The sequence below is a fragment of the Triturus cristatus genome, chromosome 2_2, assembly GCF_964204655.1.
Source record: "Triturus cristatus chromosome 2_2, aTriCri1.1, whole genome shotgun sequence".
NCBI classification, from domain to species: Eukaryota; Metazoa; Chordata; class Amphibia; order Caudata; family Salamandridae; genus Triturus; species Triturus cristatus.
Window position 1 is genome coordinate 578,302,255 of NC_140582.1, and position 22,875 is coordinate 578,325,129.

Here is a 22,875-nt window from a genome sequence, read left to right on the forward strand (position 1 = left end):
GGTCATGGGCACTGAATTTGTTGTGCGAGCAATGGTTTGTATGGTTGTTTTGCAAGTTATGGATTGTGGAGCTAACCACTGGTAAATTTAAGTATGACTTCAACACCCCAAAGTATATTTTTTTAAATCTCAAATTCTCAAACGTGCAGTTATGTTTAAAGTGAAGGTATGAGTATGAACTAAAAATGACTAAAATAGATAGTTATGGTTAGGAGCATAATCCATAACTCTCACAAAAGTCATGTAAACCACAACTTGCATGTCAAATGCAATGCTTCTGACCTCAACGGTAATGTACAGATGTTACAAATCATATTACAGATCATATTAGCTATCACATTACCCATACCACTTTGACAGACATGGCTACAAATGTATTATTAGTTGGTTTGGCTATGTGCTCTTGTTTAGATACATTTCACTTTTAGGTATTTATTGGTATACATACTATCGGATCATAGGCATTGCAGGAGATATGGTTTGCATGACTGTGTGATTCATGGATTTTGCTCCCAACCATAACTAGGGCGGTGCCACGGAGAGCTGAATTCCGGGGCCGCAGAGTTTGCTAGTTTATTTTGGTTTTAAAAGCACTTGCTGCCACATTCCTTGTCTCCAGTAATTTCCATGCAACAGTAAACGTGTCAAGGTAACTCAGGTGATTGGAGTTTTGTCTAGTTGAGGTTTTGACTGACCATAAAATAGCACAGAGAACTAATATGCCTGCTGCAAAGAACATGTATCATACAGATCACAAAGTGCATAGAATTTAAATAGGTCAGGGGGTTACTGTTTTTCTAAGAGACATCCTTTTGTTACTTGCAGTTTATAAGTTTAAATCCTGATATAGAACAGTAAATTATTAACTGTCATCAAAGAACTGCATGCACACTGCAAAGTATAGATTAGAGCATAGATTAATGTTGCAAAAAGGGTTCAGTTGTCAGAAATCGGTCCTTATAATTAAAGAGAATCCCCAACTAAGGTGTTCCGTTTTCAATTATGTGTTTGTGCTCCTCCAGACCAAGCACTCCAACATTATACTGCCTACCAGTATGGACAACATGTCACTAATACGCCTTGTAGTCAGCTGGCTTATGTTACAATTCCTATACACTGATTTACACATGTATGATTGATTGTCTCTGTGTGATGTGTGTGTGATGCAAAGTGCTCTGACACCCTGCACTGGTATGAGTGGCACTATTTAACTAATTAAATGCATCTGAAAGAGGGTGAATATGGAGACTTGAGTGGAACTATTAAAAATTGGTGGTGAGGGAATCCGAGATGGAGGTGGTGACCACTTCACCACAGATGGGGGGGGGGGGGACGCCAACAAACATTGCCTCATCTGGAGCCACCAGCGCCCTGACCATAGTTTGTGAATTTCAGGATCAGAGGCCCTAGCCTAGCGGTTCTGGCTGGACTGTTCAAATTGGAGCAGGACCGTGACTGGTTTGCATATTACAGGTCTCTGCTGCGGCCTAGTGGGTGAAAAACGATGGGCTGGAATGTAGCCATCGCAATTGAAGCATTCCATTCATCACCTTGCTGTTTGTTGTAGTAAACATTGAGAGTGTGTTATGAAATATCAATAGGCATTTGGTAGACTGGAGATAATCTGGCCACAGCATACTGTTAGGTCTCCACCGATACTTCAACCTAACTAAACGTGTTCTACTGATCCAAAATACTGAAAAATGCTTACTTTGCGCCCTATTTTGTTTTACCATCACTCCATCCCCTATAACAATCCCTAAATCTTTCCATAATGCTAAGCATTTTCTCTGTCTTTTGTTTAATACCACTTAATTACATGACAGTTCATGACTACTAAACTTTAATCTAAACCTAGATTTAAAAGAATTATATTTGTATTTTAATAAAATGTTACCTTATTCCTATGATGAACGTAACCCCAGCCAAAATTATATTTAACTAGCACAGTCTTTTAAAATATATAAATAATAATGCTCATACTAATGCAACCCTTTTTCATTAACATGTTTAATCAAATCAATAACCATATGTAAGCCCAATGTTAACCCTAATCTTATAATTACTTTCATTTAAATATTTTAAATCAAATTAAATTGATTTATATTGATTTGCATCAATTCTTCCCATAATCCCAAATTAAATTCAGTTAAAAACATATTTATAAAACATATTGTAACCCTAATGCCAACCCTAAACTTACAATTGATTGCAAACATTTAAATTTGGATGGCAAATTGTGACACACAACCACCAAAGGGGTATAGTGGTGATTTCTGTTGCTATAAATGTGAAAAAAGTACATATGTTTTTTAAAAGACTGCAATTTAAATGAATGTAATTGTTTTAATTGTATCCCTAACGCAATAGTAAATCACATTGATGTATTTTAGATTAACTATAATTACACTCATACGTTTCTTTAGCAGTAAACCTAAACAAAAGTATTATAAGCAAGAGTTTATCCAGAGCACCACCACTAAATGTCAATTACAAAGTCCATATTCTTCATGGTTCCTTATCAGTTGTGTCCAGCAGTATACATCATTAAGTATACAAAGAAGAGCAATTTCCAAGTTCTTTAATTGATCACAATTTCGCTTGAGCACACAGCCGACACATGTTTTGGCGAATGACGACTTTTTCAAGGCTTAACCACGTGGTAGTTGATAGAGTACGTGGTATAATAAGCTGATATATTTTTCATCCAAGTATAACGGGTTCAGTTCAACGCGACACAGTTGTATTGAGCCTTATTTTCAAACAGTTTCCGGAACGCCAAAGCACCCGTCCGTCTCAGCATAAATTTGTCTTTGCTCTGGGTAAACTCTTGCTTATAATTTTGTGTGGCTAGCTCACACATGTGACACTATCTTGGTGACATAGTGTCCCTTGTTCCATTGAGCACGCCGAACCAACAAGTGCACACTTTGACTCTTTTTCTGAATAACTTGTATGTGCTGACAATTTATTTCTGTTGTCATCTTTTGCTCTTCTTTTACTACACAAAAGTATAATAAAATAGATTAATTTCACTTCATTTAAACTTGTCTAACAGTTATACTAAATTACACTAACTTTAAAAGTTGTTTTCCTGCTAGTCTGGGCAAAGTGTAACTCTGTAAATGCAGTCACATGCAGACAAAGTAAAAGTCCTGTAAAAGTAATTATAGGGTAGTAAATGTCAGACAAAGTAAAGGGGAAGAGTAAATGTCAGTCACCAAGCCGTGTCCCTCATGCTTTGCCGTGTTTTCGAAAGTCAGAAAGTGAAAATGAGATTAAAAGAGAGAATGTGAATAATGGATACAGGATACATTCAGGTTTTTACGTCTCACCTACACACAGCTTTTAGCTGTCAGTCGTCCAAGGCCTATTGAGGCCAATAAAAATACTGAAAGTGGGCTTTGGGCCAGCCAATTGCTAGCCAATGGGTGGCTTCCTTATCAATTTAATTTGCAAGCTATATATTTGATGGCTTTCCTTTCTCTTCTTGTGTTTGTCCCTACCCTGAAGCAGAGCTGTTTTACCATGCTTTTAATTGGATGACTTGATTCCTTCAACTGCTAACATTCAGAGAACAATTTTTTCAGTGCTCACTGGAAGTGAAAGTGTTTTCTTGCTCTCTTCCTCATGTTCTACTACACCTCAAATAAATGCCCTCTTATATGCTCCGTGTTAACTCCCTCCACCACCTCCCTGGCTCGTCTATTTTTCCCCTACCCTCCCCATGTCTGCCTTTTTTTTCTTTCTTTTATTTCACCCCCCTTCTGGCCTCCAGCTCCTCCGTTGCTCCTGTGCCACCCTCCCCCTCTCCCTGTTGCTATCCCATCACTTAGACTTTTACCAACATGGCTCCCCATTTCCTCCCATCCTGTCATGGGTTTTGTGTTGTTTAAATGTTTTTTTAAATTATTGTTTTGAAGGACCTGGCAGCTGCGATTTGCTGCTGTGCTGATTCTTTTACAAAATGCACTCTGCACACATTTAAACAATGTTTTTAATTTACCACTCCAAGACTGGGTCTGCCATCTTGGACCAGCAAATAAACAAAATGGTGGCTGCATCATGCTATATGCACATGCATGTGCAGTGATACATGAATGCAATACATCATCGTGGTGAATCGCCATAGCATCATGACACATAAGCTCACATACATGATAATGTATGCACTGCTACATGTCATAGCACTTTCTATTTTCCTTTTTAGGTCTCGCCTGACTCAGCGCATGCGCTGGTCTGGCGAGACTTATTGAGAGGGCTCCAAAAAGTGCTACCAGGCCAGCCTAGAGCTACAGTACATGTGCACGGGCGCGCGCGCCGCGCTTTACCGCGATTACTTTCACTTTCGCGGGCGCACGGCTGCTGTGATGTTTGAACGTGATAGCGATCGCGATCACTTTCACTTTAGTAGGTCTCGCTTTTGGGACCTTATAAGCATTTAGTTATGCAACTATTGCATGGCTAAACACATAAGGTCCCAAAGGCGAGACCTATTGGCTATGCCAATGCTTGTTGTTTTTGCCGATGCTGCAAAGCATCAGCAAAAAAACTTTTTTCTGATTTGGTGATGCTGTCCAGCATCGCAAAAAGAATAAGCAAAGCTATTAGGTCTCCATTGGTAGGCTAAACGTGAAACCTATTGGCTTTGACATTTTGAACATTTTTGATGTACAGTAAGGGGTCTCCTTACAACCTTCCTTCCTATTTGAGTGCCAGCTATTCTCAAAGTCAAGCCAGCTTGAATAAAGGATGCAGCCTAGTAAACATGTGTGATTGCTTCCCATCAGCTTTCGATGGTGCATGAAGATCTGAAAATGAGTTTACACTATTCACACTTTTCTCTACAGTGCAGAGATTTTCTTGTTTTTGATCCATTGTTGAATTTAAATGGCCACTTTGTATCGTTACAGATCACTGAGGAGCAACCTAATCAAAAAACTCTACACCGATGGCTTCAAGCAATATCAAGACCTTCGAAATCTGTAAGGAACGTGGTTGCAACCTGTTGTGACATGCACTGCACAATCACTTACACACTACTTAAAGCAATTGTATGTCAATTCAACAGTGTTTGACTTAGTAGACATCCGGTCTACTGATAACATATTAAGGCTGGCAATATTGAGTATCGAGTAAAAGTTTGGGAAAGTCATAAGTTTCACATTAAATTAGGTTAGTTCACAAAGAAGCGAGTGCTGACTGTATCTGTGTCTTCCCTAATTAAGATGCAAATATTCAAGGACCTGGCAGCAGCATGCTTCTTATGTATAAATAATCTGAGGCTAATTCAAGGCTGCTGAAGCTAGTGCAGCTCGGAGGCTTGGACAACCTTTGCCTCTCTGCAGGCGCCATCCTTAAAACGCCTGGCAGCAGAAGCAGGGGCATGCTTCCTTTCCCCGGGGACTTGTTATGCATAAAATGACGGATTACACCAAACGAAGTAGGAAAAAAGTTTGCTGATGCGCTTTTATATTTCTGCGAGACCTGCAATGGAGTAAGGCAACCCGGCTCGCCCAGTTGGGCACTTCTTTTGGAGTGCCTGCATGGACACCAGTAAAAGCTGGGGCAGATTGCAGCAGTTTTCGTCATTTTGCACCCAAAGTTAAGGATGGGTGGGGCACGATTGCACGTGGGTCGGAGGATGGCGAGGTACTTACCACATGCAGTAAATACCATTACATCGGAGTGGGAAATTTACTGGGTGTGATAAAAACTTGCTCGTCTGAGTTTTCCACTTGGAAATGAGGCATAGCACACAATATCTATATTCAGTACAATCAATTCTGTGTGATTTGCCGTTTTTCTTTGCCTGTACCCCCCAATGAATTTAGGCCGTTTTGGCCTACCGCTCTCTAACAGGGTTTGCAGGGGTGTAATAAATAAGCTACCACTAAGAATTGCTATGACTGTGCAAACTTCAGTTTGCACATGGATCTTAATTTACCACACACATTTTTAGCAGGGCCATGAGTTCATGTTCCAGGGCAATGTTGCACCACCGAGCACATGCAAAAATAATATTAGTACTTACTGGGCAGTGAGAAAAAAGACAGCCTTTTGCAAATGTCAGAGAAAGGTTACACTTTGAAATATTGACAGAAACCTGCAGTGGCGCTGGTGCCATCTATAATTAGGCTTCCTTGGACTTTAACTGCTATGAAACTGCAAACCCTGTGATAGAAAAGCAAGTGATTAGTGTCCTTACACAGCTAGCATGCTGTGCATAGTCATATGGCAGAGTACACAGAGCTTTTATGGCGCAGGGACACCCAACCCTTCCAGGAGTCCCTCAGTTCTCTTCTGTGCTGTTTATTGTAGGTAATTAAACAACATTAATCTGAATTGCATTCACTGAGTGTGTAGTCTTCAATCAATTAAAGTTGGAATTAAAAGAATGATACTATGCTCAGGGGCAGAATGTGGACTGCGACTCCTAACCTAAGAGCCTCGTTTTAAATTGAATGATTTCTTAGCAGCTGGCATCTGGTGCCGATTGATCTGTCTTGAGATGAAACGCTGAGTAAGTCTGGCTGGGTTGACAACCATTGGCCATGAGCTTAAGAGAAAAGCTGCAGCGGGTGCACTAATGAGGCGAGTTCTCGCTCGAGCATCTCCGCATCCCACAGCCTCGTGCTGCTCTGCCACAGCCGGATGAGAGGCGTCCCTGGGATAAATTGCGCTCATTGCATCTCCATTTTGTTGGCCCTGGCTAATAGCTTCTCGTGGGGATCCTTAGAAGTGAGGCAACTGCCAATTGCGTCGTTTTTGCCCAAGGAGCATGCAGATCAGCAGGAACACGAGGGTGGAGAGAAAATTGCCTGAAGTGTAATTGAGGCTCCCCAGAGGTAGGGAAGACCCCGCTGTTCATGTTTAATTATTATGAAGTATGTGAGTCGTCTGTGCTCCTTTGCTGTCTTGCTTAACAAACGCGAACACCGAAAATGTGCACAGTGGAGAGTTGTCAGGAGGTGGTCACAGCAGCATCAGATCTCTAAAATCGATAGCATCCCTGCGGCTAACTTTGCTAATGGTCTCATGGCGACATTTAGAGGAAAACAGGCTGAAGTCCAACACGCTGTTTGGCCCGAACCGGTGCACGGGGAACGAGAAGAAGAAAAGAAAATGGTGCACTTACAGCATTTGCAATTTAAACTGAATGTTGGAATGAAACAAATGCCTTCTTGAAATTGAGATAAATACTACATCGAAATGATATTGTCGTGTCAATCTCAACATCTCATTTATATAGTCATTTATCTAGGTGGTTTTTAAGCAGGTGGCAACACCAAGGGTCTGGTTTGGATTAAGCGGTACAAAAGGGGGTGGTGATGGACGGAGCATCAGAACCAATCAAACACTCACACCCAGTCAACAGATCTGGGTTTGATCCATCTCCGTTCTTTAGCCCACTCTGCCACCCCAGTTCAGACATGGCCATATGCAAATCAGTCTGACCCTGGCTTGGCAGTTCGGGCTGGACTGTTCCCATGAGGCACAGGGTCAAGACTGATTTGCATATGGCCTTGTCTGAACTGGGGTGGCGTGGTGAGCAAAATAACGATGGATTGAACCCAGATCTGTGACTGGGGTGAGTGTTTTGCCAATGTGCAACATTCCGTCCATCATCTTGTGTGTTTTGCTGTACGCCCTATGTGGGAAGGGTATGCCCAGATGTGGGTCCCGTGCTCACTACGCCACTGGAGTCAAGCTATCCTGGCTGAAGAGGGGTGAAACCCCGAAACCGGTCCTAGGATGCTTGATTCCGGTCCAGGGAAGACATGGCTTGGCAGTTCGGGCTGGACTGTTCCCATGAGGCACAGGGTCAAGACTGATTTGCATATGGCCTTGTCTGAACTGGGGTGGCGTGGTGAGCAAAATAACAATGGATTGAACCCAGATCTGTGACTGGGGTGAGTGTTTTGCCAATGTGCAACAGTCCGTCCATCATCTTGTGTGTTTTGCTGTTCGCCCTATGTGGGAAGGGTATGCCCAGACGTGTGTCCCGTGCTCACTACGCCACTGGAGTCAAGCTATCCTGGCTGAAGAGGGGTGAAACCCCGAAACCGGTCCTAGGATGCTTGATTCCGGTCCAGGGAAGACATGGCTTGGCAGTTCGGGCTGGACTGTTCCCATGAGGCACAGGGTCAAGACTGATTTGCATATGGCCTTGTCTGAACTGGGGTGGCGTGGTGAGCAAAATAACGACGGATTGAACCCAGATCTGTGACTGGGGTGAGTGTTTTGCCAATGTGCAACATTCCGTCCATCATCTTGTGTGTTTTGCTGTTCGCCCTATGTGGGAAGGGTATGCCCAGACGTGGGTCCCGTGCTCACTACGCCACTGGAGTCAAGCTATCCTGGCTGAAGAGGGGTGAAACCCCGAAACCGGTCCTAGGATGCTTGATTCCGGTCCAGGGAAGACATGGCTTGGCAGTTCGGGCTGGACTGTTCCCATGAGGCACAGGTTCAAGACTGATTTGCATATGGCCTTGTCTGAACTGGGGTGGCGTGATGAGCAAAATAACGATGGATTGAACCCAGATCTGTGACTGGGGTGAGTGTTTTGCCAATGTGCAACATTCCGTCCATCATCTTGTGTGTTTTGCTGTTCGCCCTATGTGGGAAGGGTATGCCCAGACGTGGGTCCCGTGCTCACTACGCCACTGGAGTCAAGCTATCCTGGCTGAAGAGGGGTGAAACCCCGAAACCGGTCCTAGGATGCTTGATTCCGGTCCAGGGAAGACATGGCTTGGCAGTTCGGGCTGGACTGTTCCCATGAGGCACAGGGTCAAGACTGATTTGCATATGGCCTTGTCTGAACTGGGGTGGCGTGGTGAGCAAAATAACGATGGATTGAACCCAGATCTGTGACTGGGGTGAGTGTTTTGCCAATGTGCAACATTCCGTCCATCATCTTGTGTGTTTTCCTGTTCGCCCTATGTGGGAAGGGTATGCCCCGACGTGGGTCCCGTGCTCACTACGCCACTGGAGTCAAGCTATCCTGGCTGAAGAGGGGTGAAACCCCGAAACCGGTCCTAGGATGCTTGATTCCGGTCCAGGGAAGACATGGCTGGGCAGTTCGGGCTGCACTGTTCCCATGAGGCACAGGGTCAAGACTGATTTGCATATGGCCTTGTCTGAACTGGGGTGGCGTGGTGAGCAAAATAACGATGGATTGAACCCAGATCTGTGACTGGGGTGAGTGTTTTGCCAATGTGCAACATTCCGTCCATCATCTTGTGTGTTTTGCTGTTCGCCCTATGTGGGAAGGGTATGCCCAGACGTGGGTCCCGTGCTCACTACGCCACTGGGGTCAAGCTATCCTGGCTGAAGAGGGGTGAAACCCCGAAACCGGTCCTAGGATGCTTGATTCTGGTCCAGGGAAGACATGGCTTGGCAGTTCGGGCTGGACTGTTCCCATGAGGCAGAGGGTCAAGACTGATTTGCATATGGCCTTGTCTGAACTGGGGTGGCGTGGTGAGCAAAATAATGATGGATTGAACCCAGATCTGTGACTGGGGTGAGTGTTTTGCCAATGTGCAACATTCCGTCCATCATCTTGTGTGTTTTGCTGTTCGCCCTATGTGGGAAGGGTATGCCCAGACGTGGGTCCCGTGCTCACTACGCCACTGGAGTCAAGCTATCCTGGCTGAAGAGGGGTGAAACCCCGAAACCGGTCCTAGGATGCTTGATTCCGGTCCAGGGAAGACATGGCTTGGCAGTTCGGGCTGGACTGTTCCCATGAGGCACAGGGTCAAGACTGATTTGCATATGGCCTTGTCTGAACTGGGGTGGCGTGGTGAGCAAAATAACGATGGATTGAACCCAGATCTGTGACTGGGGTGAGTGTTTTGCCAATGTGCAACATTCCGTCCATCATCTTGTATGTTTTGCTGTTCGCCCTATGTGGGAAGGGTATGCCCCGACGTGGGTCCCGTGCTCACTACGCCACTGGAGTCAAGCTATCCTGGCTGAAGAGGGGTGAAACCCCGAAACCGGTCCTAGGATGCTTGATTCCGGTCCAGGGAAGACATGGCTGGGCAGTTCGGGCTGGACTGTTCCCATGAGGCACAGGGTCAAGACTGATTTGCATATGGCCTTGTCTGAACTGGGGTGGCGTGGTGAGCAAAATAACGATGGATTGAACCCAGATCTGTGACTGGGGTGAGTGTTTTGCCAATGTGCAACATTCCGTCCATCATCTTGTGTCTTTTGCTGTTCGCCCTATGTGGGAAGGGTATGCCCAGACGTGGGTCCCGTGCTCACTACGCCACTGGGGTCAAGCTATCCTGGCTGAAGAGGGGTGAAACCCCGAAACCGGTCCTAGGATGCTTGATTTCGGTCCAGGGAAGACATGGCTTGGCAGTTCGGGCTGGACTGTTCCCATGAGGCACAGGGTCAAGACTGATTTGCATATGGCCTTGTCTGAACTGGGGTGGCGTGATGAGCAAAATAACGATGGATTGAACCCAGATCTGTGACTGGGGTGAGTTTTTTGCCAATGTGCAACATTCCGTCCATCATCTTGTGTGTTTTGCTGTTCGCCCTATGTGGGAAGGGTATGCCCAGACGTGGGTCCCGTGCTCACTACGCCACTGGGGTCAAGCTAGCCTGGCTGAAGAGGGGTGAAACCCCGAAACCGGTCCTAGGATGCTTCATTCCGGTCCAGGGAAGACATGGCTTGGCAGTTCGGGCTGGACTGTTCCCATGAGGCAGAGGGTCAAGACTGATTTGCATATGGCCTTGTCTGAACTGGGGTGACGTGGTGAGCAAAATAATGATGGATTGAACCCAGATCTGTGACTGGGGTGAGTGTTTTGCCAATGTGCAACATTCCGTCCATCATCTTGTGTGTTTTGCTGTTCGCCCTATGTGGGAAGAGTATGCCCAGACGTGGGTCCTGTGCTCACTACGCCACTGGAGTCAAGCTATCCTGGCTGAAGAGGGGTGAAACCCCGAAACCGGTCCTAGGATGCTTGATTCCAGTCCAGGGAAGACATGGCTTGGCAGTTCGGGCTGGACTGTTCCCATGAGGCACAGGGTCAAGACTGATTTGCATATGGCCTTGTCTGAACTGGGGTGGCGTGGTGAGCAAAATAACGATGGATTGAACCCAGATCTGTGACTGGGGTGAGTGTTTTGCCAATGTGCAACATTCCGTCCATCATCTTGTGTGTTTTGCTGTTCGCCCTATGTGGGAAGGGTATGCCCAGACATGGGTCCCGTGCTCACTACGCCACTGGAGTCAAGCTATCCTGGCTGAAGAGGGGTGAAACCCTGAAACCGGTCCTAGGATGCTTGATTCCGGTCCAGGGAAGACATGGCTTGGCAGTTCGGGCTGGACTGTTCCCATGAGGCACAGGGTCAAGACTGATTTGCATATGGCCTTGTCTGAACTGGGGTGGCGTGGTGAGCAAAATAACGATGGATTGAACCCAGATCTGTGACTGGGGTGAGTTTTTTGCCAATGTGCAACATTCCGTCCATCATCTTGTGTGTTTTGCTGTTCGCCCTATGTGGGAAGGGTATGCCCAGACGTGGGTCCCGTGCTCACTACGCCACTGGGGTCAAGCTAGCCTGGCTGAAGAGGGGTGAAACCCCGAAACCGGTCCTAGGATGCTTGATTCCGGTCCAGGGAAGACATGGCTTGGCAGTTCGGGCTGGACTGTTCCCATGAGGCAGAGGGTCAAGACTGATTTGCATATGGCCTTGTCTGAACTGGGGTGACGTGGTGAGCAAAATAATGATGGATTGAACCCAGATCTGTGACTGGGGTGAGTGTTTTGCCAATGTGCAACATTCCGTCCATCATCTTGTGTGTTTTGCTGTTCGCCCTATGTGGGAAGGGTATGCCCAGACGTGGGTCCTGTGCTCACTACGCCACTGGAGTCAAGCTATCCTGGCTGAAGAGGGGTGAAACCCTGAAACCGGTCCTAGGATGCTTGATTCCAGTCCAGGGAAGACATGGCTTGGCAGTTCGGGCTGGACTGTTCCCATGAGGCACAGGGTCAAGACTGATTTGCATATGGCCTTGTCTGAACTGGGGTGGCGTGGTGAGCAAAATAACGATGGATTGAACCCAGATCTGTGACTGGGGTGAGTGTTTTGCCAATGTGCAACATTCCGTCCATCATCTTGTGTGTTTTGCTGTTCGCCCTATGTGGGAAGGGTATGCCCAGACATGGGTCCCGTGCTCACTACGCCACTGGAGTCAAGCTATCCTGGCTGAAGAGGGGTGAAACCCCGAAACCAGTCCTAGGATGCTTGATTCCGGTCCAGGGAAGACATGGCTTGGCAGTTCGGGCTGGACTGTTCCCATGAGGCACAGGGTCAAGACTGATTTGCATATGGCCTTGTCTGAACTGGGGTGGCGTGGTGAGCAAAATAACGATGGATTGAACCCAGATCTGTGACTGGGGTGAGTGTTTTGCCAATGTGCAACATTCCGTCCATCATCTTGTGTGTTTTGCTGGTTTGGATTAAAGCATTAATGGCTAATTCTAGAATATGTGAAGAGTTAAATCTTTTGTTGCCGGAGTCTCCTCCGTTGGAGAATTTGGATACAGAATTAACCCCATGACACGAAAGCAACTGTGCCATGCCACTGTTGACTTACTATTATTTTATACTCTTTTATATCTTGGACTCATTAGGTCTGTGCAACAAACATCTAGCTCTCAGGATGTAGCACTATTGTTTCCAATACATATCTGATAACATATACTGAGGGTGGGCTTTAGCCAACACTTGCTCATAAATAAATGGCCTTGTTGTCAATTTCAGTTATCTGCTCTTGATTTGGTGGCTTTCTTCTCTAACATTGTGTTTATCCCTCCCAGGTCTCACAGTTTTCTGACTAGTTTAGTTGCATCTTTCCAGGGGATACTTGAGGGGGCTCTTAAATTATTATTGAGCTCTCTAGTGAGTTCATCTGTTGCATTGGTCTTGCCCCCTTTTAACTCTTTATCCCCAACCTCCAATGTGGTGTCTTTTATTTTCACCCTCGCCCCCTGATGCGCCCTACTACACGCTCCATCCTGCTGGCTGTGTAACATTTTACTTTATTTTTTTTTTACAGAAGTCCGGGAGCTGAAAAATGCTGCCAGATAACTTGCTACCTTTCTTGCGTTTCACAAGCACTCTTTTTTCTTTTTTTCCATTTTAAAAACTCTTTTTAGTGATGACAAATTAAAACAACCATCGATACATTTGTTGTGTTTTATTAAAGTGCAGAGTTCAATCACAATCTTAGCAAGCATCACAATCTTTCCTCTTTTTTTAACACTTTAATTTACCTTTCAAACATGGTCATCTGTCATGTTTGAATAGTAATTAAAAATGGGACCCAAGCATCTTGACATATGCACAAACACCCATATTTATCACCACTCACACCTCATGACTCATGCTGGCACATGCATCACAACTCATGTATGCACAACAATAGCTATCTTAGAATATGTTTCCCTAAATATAAAACCCATTCTGACCTTGGTGGCCATTTGTGCGCATGTGTGTTAATGCATGCCTTTCCATGCCAGTGCCGGCAAGCATTGGCAAAGCCAACAGCTTGGCCTTTTACAGGCGGGACCTATTGGGTTGCCAATGTTACTTTTTGTTAGTTTTGACGTGATGAAATGTGCTGTTCATTGCAAACTATTGGATGCAATATACAACAAGATGGAAGTCACTTGGGGAGAGGATGTGGTCCGTCGGCTAGACCGCCGACTTTGGTGCTGGAAACCAGGGTTCGAGCCTCGGGTCGCGCCCACATCCTGTGATTCTGGGCAAATCACTTAATCTCCCTGTGCCTGAATATGTAATGTAAATACGGTGCTCATGTACAGCGCTCCAATACCTTCGGGTCGAGTTTGCACTATATAAAAGATGCAAAAAAAACAACAACAACAAAAAAACTAAGCAGTGCATTAACAGCTGCGTGGAGTAGCATTCTTGTGACACAAATGTGCAATTACAATGCAAGGTGCCAAAGGCTTTCTACTTGGCCTGCATTAGAAGAGGAGAAGATCACTTTTAACGATGATGAATGGAATAAAATGATTGCTGTCCTTAAAGAGAACGATACAAGTAAATTCTGGTCCTTGGTCGCTATAGGCTGTAGAAGGACCAAAGCTGCTCCGAATTGAAATATTGGTGAACATCAACAAGAGCAACATATTTTGACAGTCAAACAGTCAGACAGTCAAAAACGTTCTAATATTATCAATAAGAACAACACTAGCTATAATCAAGCCTTTTGCAATGAATTGGCGAGTTTCTTTTAGGCCAAAGTTAAAGATCTCTACAATCATTTTGCTGCAAATAATCATCTGGCCTCAGAGGTTCACGACGACTCTCTCCTCCACATTTGCACAGAAAATCTCTGCTCTTTTCCCTGCTCAGCGTTGATCAAGCATTATGCTTAGTCAATTCCATGAAGTCAGGCTCTCCGCTTGATCCTTTCCCCCAAAAACAATACAGCTAGCAACTGAGACAATATCTCGCAAACATCTTCAATGAAATGTTTAGTTCAGGTTATTTACCTAAGCAATGGGAAATGGCATTGATACTTCTGTTAATAAAAAAATCATATCCTAGCCCACTAGATCCCAGTAGCTATAAACCTATTTTGCGACTATGAATCAGGAACTAGCCTCTTTCATCAATACAAACCTCGATTCCACACAGTTTGGTTTGAGGAGCAAACACAGCACAAAATCTGCTCTGATTGTGGCCTCAGAGGACTTAAGAGCCACCCCTGACATGGGAGGCAGTGCAGCCCTCATCTTATTAGACCTCTCTGCGGCCTTCGACATTGGTCAATCATGACCTGTTGATTGACCGCTTCCATAGTGTTGGAATCAGGGAGGCTGTCTTGCACTATTGAAATCGTTTCTGTTTGATACTACTGAGCAGTGTGGGATCCCATCGGTGTATTTTCTGTGGACAACACTGTAGTTGTGAGTAGAGTAGTTAGTAATAAAACCAATTTGTACTGGTTGATTATGCAACCACTTTTCATAAAAGTAGCAGGTCTAGACTCTCGAATAAATTTTATTCCATGGGGATTGATCCAGAATCACTCAAATTGGTACAAGCTTTCTTTCCTAACTTTATTTCGACCAGTTGGTCATAAAAGTTCATACAGTAATACAGAAAATACATAAAAATACAATCAAACATCTGTCGAAAAAAGGAAGACTTAACAGCAAGCACACCGATTTCATGTCTCAAAACTAAAAGAAAGAAAACCAATTTTAAAACTATAGGATAAAAGAAGGACAACCAACAATTTAGTGAGGAGGACCAGATATATCAGGTTTCAAGTTAAAGACACATTTAGTCTTCTTTTCCTCCACATTGAGGCAAGAAATGAAGAAACTGCAAATACTATTTGCCTAGATAAGTCTGTTTTGAGTACCCTATAGGCTTCTCTGCAATGTGTAAAGCCTAGATTCCTACAGATAGGGAGAATCCAGTAATTCCTAGTCTTTTTGTAGCATGGGCAAAAAAATAATATGTGAATGTCAGACTCCAGTTCTGCATCACAACTAGGACAATTTTCCGGGGTGGAGTCAGACCATTTAGTGGTAAACGCTCTTATCGGAAGTGTGCCATATCTCCACTGGATAAACAATTTCCTATTAAAATTAGGTCTAATCTCACTTAAAGCCTCTTCAAAATGGTAATAATCTTTACCTATTAAAAAAGTTTGCGTTAAAATCGAAGATTGAGATTTGGAAATGGAATCTGCTGTTTTAGACTCATAATAAATATGGGTAAGTTTTTTACGGGAAATTTTAAGACAACCTGTCGCCGGGGCTGTCCAAAGATCAGAAAGGCCGAGTGCGCCAAGTTGCCTCTTAACATACGAAAGCCATGGAAGTTTGGCTGCACTTGGTATACTCAATAGTTCTATTAATTCTTCCCTATAGACCACAAGCTCAGGTGTTGACCATATCCTCCTCCAGAAGATCAGGGGTTTGAGACCAAGGACTTCATCAATAGGTCGCAGACCCAGATCGAGTCTTAATGGGAGTAGGGGGATACTCCGAGGGAGAGCTAGCAACTGCCTTATAAACTTGGATTCTACAGATGGAATCTCAGAACAGCATTTAGATCCCCAGAGTTCTGCACCATATACTACACGCCCGCGGGCCTGAAGTTTATATATTTCTATAGGTGGACCAATCGATTTTACACAAGAAGAATTATAAAACTTCAGAATCCCTCCAATTGATTGGACTAGTTTCAACTGGGCCTTAGTTTGGTGTGAAGTCCAGGTCATTCCTTCGTTTAGGGTGAGGCCCAAATAGTCAAAGGTATGGACTCTCTCCAGAGTTATCCCGCCTATAGAGGGATTTGGTACAAGCATTACATTGCATTCCTGTGTAAAAATCTGCAAGGGTAAATACTAAAGAATTTCATACAAGCAACGGGTTAAAGCAGCGATGCATAAATGGTGACAGCCCTTTTTAACTTTTACTTAGCAGTGGTATCTAGTTGTTTCGAGAGATCAAAGAGCTGTCAACACAAGATTGGCAGATTTCCACCTGGTTCAAAGTGTACAAACACAATCTGCTGTTGATTGATAAAACACTGATTGTTCTGCAACACTTGTTATATAAACTATGCAAATATAATCTATGCAGCCACCTAAATCTTATTCTTAGCAAAACTGAGAGCCTGATTTAGAGTTTGATGCTAGGCAGCCCAAAGTGCACCAGCACAAGATTAGAGATTACCTGTGCCATATCTTTGTAAATACGCGCAGTTCTGCTCTTTTCCTTTCACACAACGCAACGCAGCAACTTCCTTTTCTGCGCTGTATTGTGTGAAATCTTGGGATATCCATCAGGGCCATGTGCACATGTCAAGAAAACAATTCTGAGATGCTCTTGAGGATTTCCTGTGAAATCAAAACAGAAACTCAGCATAACATACGCTAGTCTTGTCTATGTCACAGGTTATGGTCCCTCCCAGAAGCAGTACATGATAAAGGGTCACTCAAATTAAATTAAACTTCTCACAGTCTAGGCGACTTTAGAGAGAAGGAGTCTGGATCTCAAAGAAGAAAGTGAGAAATGTTGGGAACACTGTGTTAATTCTTTTTGCTACCGATCACAAAAAGTGATATTGACTGTGGAGACAGAGAAAGGAGTGAGCTTACAGTCCTCTGATCCCATATCTACAGTAACACAAAAAGAAAGAATTGTCCTTTAGTATCCAATGTGAGCTTCTGGCAACAAATTAATGCAAAAACACCGTTTCCCAGGCAACCAATAAGGTGGCAACTCAAATGAATGAACAAATCGGCCACCAGTTTAACCACCAACTGGCCCGGCAAGTATAAAGAACTTAACAAATGCTGATGTGGCTATGTTAGTGAGCTCACAAAAGAAGGAGATAGTAACGCCCCGTGAGTATTAACAAAAGACAGACAGCCTAGAGGTTCTGAGGTATCAGTCTGTCATGCCAGCACAGTGCTAAAATGCAAGACCCATCTGATTCTTACACAATGTATAAAATCATAAAATGCAAAGTCAATCAAAGCAACTGTACTGTTTGATACAATGGCTCTCACCCCCTAATCATCGCCCCCATACCAGCACTAAATATACTGACATTCAATTCTTTGTTTTAGTGGATTATAATTCTGATTTAGGTCCACAGATCTCAAAGTCAGATGTAAATTGAATCTCAGTATTGAAGAAACCATCGGATGTGACATTCCTAGTCTTTCCTCAGGATGCTAGCAAGATAGGGGGTGAAAATGGCCATAGGTTAGTTGTAGAAGACCCAAAGGTAGAGACCTTACTTAACGACTATTACAAATTTGCATAATTTGCTTACTCGTAATTACATGAAATTTTGGGAAAGTTAAGCTAAATTATGCTTATTTATTTGCACTGCAAATCCATCATTCAGCACTACATTTTACATGAAATGCATCCTTATGTAAATCTTTGACGTAATGGTTCATTTCACACTAAAAAAATAGTTCAAAAAGGCAATTGCCGAGAACAGCCGCTTGCATTCTGGTTGTTCACATTGTTCCTGCATAATATTTTTACAGAGATTGGCAGCATAATCACACAAAAAGACTCATTGCATAATTACACAATTTTTTTGTAACAAGAGTAATGCAAAATGTCAAAATTACGTGATCATGCCCACGTCGGATAAGAGGCCGTTTAACCATGCAATCAAGCATTCGGGTGGTGGGAATGCCAGGGGATGAAGTAGTGCCAAATGTGGCCAGCGGAAGTGTATTTAAAAGGCTGAGGAGAGTCCCATTGTAGAATGATCACAAAATGGTTGCTTTATCATCAGCTGTCGGAAATGGGACTTGCCGAACACTATATTGTGGAGCAGGTATTTGGAGATAAAGATGTCAGGGCTCACCTTTAGTCTAGATCTTTATTTCAAAACCTTGACACATCCCTTAAAGTGATTCATAAGAAAAGGATGAGGAATGAAGTGCTCGAATGGCCACTTCTTATATTGAGCAAAATGAATTTGAACTCAATCGCAATGACAGGGATGTAGCCTCTGTATTTTCCGTTCATTTCCCTTCCATATCTTTGTTTTTTCCTTTTTCTTCATTTTACTCTTCTTTTATTATACTTTTTAATTCGCTCTTAACTATTGTCACAGGGTATTCATCCAAAGATGTGTAAGTGAACACTTCTAGTCATTAGCTCCTAACTTAGATGTACACTTTCCACCCTCCATCCCATCCTGTATGCGTGTATCTTTCAGTGTATTTTTTGCATTGCATTTTCTGTTTGTTTCTATTAACATTCTACAAGTGTGTCACCAATGTGTACCTGTGGCTGGCTCTGTCATCAAGATTAGGTCAATGGAGCCCACGACCTAGCTGCATTCTTTAGGTCCTCTCTTGTGCCCAACCACCTTGTCTAACAGGAAGGGCAAAGAACACTGTAAAAAATAAAGAAAGAAAGTAGGAATCGAGCTGTTTGGTTAAGCCTGAAGAAAAATATAGGGCTATAGATGGATGGTGTTGGGGAAGAAATAAAAAGAAAAGCAGAGATGTAAAGAAAATGGAGATGTGATAACAATAAAAAACTGAAAGAGGGAGGATAGAGAAAAGAAACACAATGTGAAAGAGATAGGAGAGGTTGAAAGGGAGAATGAATAAGTAGTAAGAAAGGGGATAGCGATATCTCCTTTGTAGTTATCACTAGATCAGATGTGCCATTAAAAGGCATTTTTTGTTTTCTTAATAACTGTGGCACATTCAATAAATCTTCATGAAACTTCTCAAAAAAGTTAATTGATTTATGTTCGACATGGCAAGTTTCATGTAGCTCCATCAAGTGGGGGTGGGGACAAAAAAATAGGTGACAAAAAAGTGACTTTTCCACTTTTAACTGCCAAAGGATTATGTGCTCTCCAATTCAAAAAAACTAGCTGAACAGAATTGCACCAAACTATACATGAATGTAGAACTTATAATGGAATTAGTGCCTTTGCTTGGTATTGTGTGAATCTGTTCAGTTGTTTGCAAGATATATATTAGTGGTGGAAAAATGTCTCTGACGTTATTGAAGTTCATGCGAGTTGTCAATCAAGATTGAGATATTGGTACTGATAGTTTGCAGACCATACACAGACCCAATTATTTTCAAATACTCAGCTCTGATTGGGCAAGGGAGATTTTCGAGTAGGCAAACCCAAATCCAGGTCAACAATCCTGGAGCAATTTGATTGATGGGCTGCATCTTGGAAAAAAAAATTCCAGTCATCAATCTAAAATGCAGGGACATAGTCTCGAAGGAGCCATAGGATGCAGGCTGAGCATCCCCTAGACCTCTGGCTCATGGGGTGGGAGGGACCTAGGGGACTGCCCAAGTGTAAAATAAAAATAATTCCAATTATGTTGGGATAGTTCCGAGAGCCAAGGGTTGGGTTGAAGCCCTAGGACACAGCCCTTAGAGGTCCACAAGCCCTAGTCAAGGATTTGTGAACCCATGGAGAGTGATCTTGAATACTTGCTGGACCTCCCACAATGTTTGCTGACCTGGTGCCAGTTTTTTTTTTTTACCCTGTGGGACATCCAACATGGATTCACCGGTTTACAAGCATTCCTAAACCCCACAAAAGGGTCCACAAACCCTTAGAAAAATGCAAGAAAAAATAGAAACAGGACTTGGCAGGCCATGTGCAGCAGGGGGTTGGCCATCTGTGGAGGGTTGGGCATAGGCCTACAGCCAATCACTGTTGCACATGGCCAAAGGGGCAGAAGGGATTGACCGTCCGTGGGGTCTTAGATTCAGGGAACTATTGTGTGTGAAATATGGTCAAAAAGGCAGAATTTCCGTAAAAAGGGAAAAGGTGAAGTTATGGCTAGCTTTGGTTACAACACAATAATGCATGTTTCAAAAAAACACTGTTACTTAAAAACTATGGTTATGAATTAACCCAAAAATGTTGAAATCTGCAAGTAATGGATAGGTCCACAATCCATACCTCACACAAAAGCCATTCAAGTCAAAACTTCTACACTAAATACTGTAGCGTCCCCCCCAGGCCACATATGGAACTTAATATTACATGTCTTTATTCCTCAGCGTGTACCCATAAACTAAACATTCTATAGCATAAATTCTATACCCACACCCAAGCACCTACCTAACTGTTCTACGGAGTCCGTCAAGGGCCAAAAGGGTCCCGTCATCCCTGTAATATTGTGAGCATTCTAGTGGTTGGTGGGGCGGAGCCTTGGGGTGAGGGGAAGAGGAGGAGCGACGGGAGAAGCGGGCAGAGAGAGTAGGGACAGGGACGAGTGAAGAGGTGACAATAAAGACCCCTATACCAAGACCACGGTGTCTGTCGTTATTGGTGCTTAGAGACACGACAGCTGGCGACGAGGATGGGATGCATGGTGTGCTCCCCTGAACCCTAAAGAAAGCCGTGGTCTGCGCCCTGGACGAGGCGCAAGAGAAGAAGCCTGAAGACAGCCCTGTCCGGGTTGAGACCGGAACCTGTGCCGGATCAAAGGCCCCGTGAGTGCGAGACGGAGAGAGATCCCCAGCACCGGGCACCGGGCCCAACCCCTGCTGCGACGGAGAGAGTGCGGCGCTGACCTGAGGCGAAAACGTTCCGCCGGGCAGCAGGTGAACTCCCCCCCCCAAGTGTGAAGCTCGAACCTCGGGAGCGTCAGGAGAAGTGACAGCCGCTGCTCGCGCTGACCCTGTAGTGAAGGAGGCCCCAGAGAGCAGACGAGTGAGGCCGCTGACAACGCGACCCAGGTGGGGAGAAATACAAAACTGACTGAGCCTCGTGTCAAGCCCCATGTGCAGAGACGACTCGGCGGCCATCTTTAAATCAGGCGGCTGCTTCCAGGACACCCCCTGTAAAACAAGCAAGCGGCCATTCTGGAGTCAGGCACCGAACAAGCACTGGCAAGAAGGCAAGAAACCAAATAAACAAACACGAGCAAAAGCAAGAAGGAAAATAAACAGGCAAAGGCAAGAGAAGAACTTAACAAACCCAAGCCAAGGCAAGAAACCAAGTAAAGAAACACGAGCAAAAGCAAGAAGAAAAGTAAACAAGCACAGGCAAAGGCAAGAGAAGAATTAAACAAACCCAAGACAAGGCAAGAAAAAAAATCAAACAAGCACAAGCAAAGGCAAATTACAAGAGAACGATCGCAAGAGAAGCACGATGTCAAACCACGGCTCGCCCGCACGCCAAGAGGTGAAACCCGTTGTGATGGGGATGTCGCACCTGCGCCCTCCGGAGCCTCTGGCGCTCGTGGTTGGAAGTAGCATGGGGCCTCGATGGGAGGAATGGATCGAGGATTTTGAAGACTACATCAAAGGCTCCAAAGTACTTGGTGATGAAGACCAACTCATAGCGCTCCGCAACCTTGTGGGCAAAGACATCAGCAAAATGATCAAGGAAATTCCAGCCACGGATGCAAGGACTTACGCCGAAGTACGTGAGGCGTTGGATAAGAAATTTCTACACAAAAAGAATGTGGACTACGAGAGGTATGTGTTCCAGCGGGCGCACCAGGGAAAAGATGAGATGATGGGCACATACATAACTCGACTACGCCGGCTAGCACGCCACTGCGACTTTGACGCGTTCTCAACGGACGACGCCATCCGGCTGCGCGTCATCGATGGGTGCCAGTCCGAGACGCTCAGGAGAAAACTGTTGAAGAAAAGTCACACCCTTGACGAAATAGAAGAAATGACGAGGGTGCACGACCAGGCTGAGGAGCACGCTAGAACCATGGAAGCAGGACGAACGGAACGCAGGGAACAAGTATGCCATGTGCGGACCAGTCGCCACCGCCGAGGGTCCAAGGAGCGAGGGCGGCACTCCCGGCAGTCATCGCGCCGCCGTTATTCTGGACATCATCAGCCGGAAGCAAGGCGGAGAAACGAGCGTCATGATCATGTAAGAAGAGCACCAGCACGGAAATGCTACAGATGCGGGTATGATTTCCCGCACACCGGAGCCTGCCCAGCCATGGGACAGCAGTGCAACAAGTGCGGGAGGAGCAACCATTTTGATGCCATGTGCGGAGAGTATCACCGCGAGAAAGAAAAGAATTCGCCCGCGACGTCGCGGAGCGACACCCGCCGGCACCATGCGCGAGAGATGCATGATCGCCCAAAGTCGTCATCAAGATCATCGCACTCCAGCAAGGAGTCGCGGACATCGCGATGGTCGAGGAGATCACCCTCTCGGGACTCTAGATCGACATCAGACGAACAAGAATATTCAGTTGAATATGCGAGTATGGTTGCTGACCCGGACCAACTTAAGAAATGTTCCCGACTGGACATCAGCGTCGGTGGACATGCCACAAAATTTGTGATGGACAGTGGAGCG

General features: G+C 44.7%; 1 protein-coding gene across 1 annotated transcript in view; it reads left to right on the top strand.

Moving 5' to 3' along the window:
* The window catches only part of RXFP1 (relaxin family peptide receptor 1), a 1,268,256-nt gene that overhangs the window by 889,533 nt on the left and 355,848 nt on the right, over positions 1-22,875 (top strand). The window contains exon 5 of the mRNA XM_085641728.1: positions 4,914-4,985. Within this exon, the coding sequence (XP_085497854.1) occupies positions 4,914-4,985 (72 nt within the window). The remainder of the gene's footprint in view (positions 1-4,913; positions 4,986-22,875) is intronic.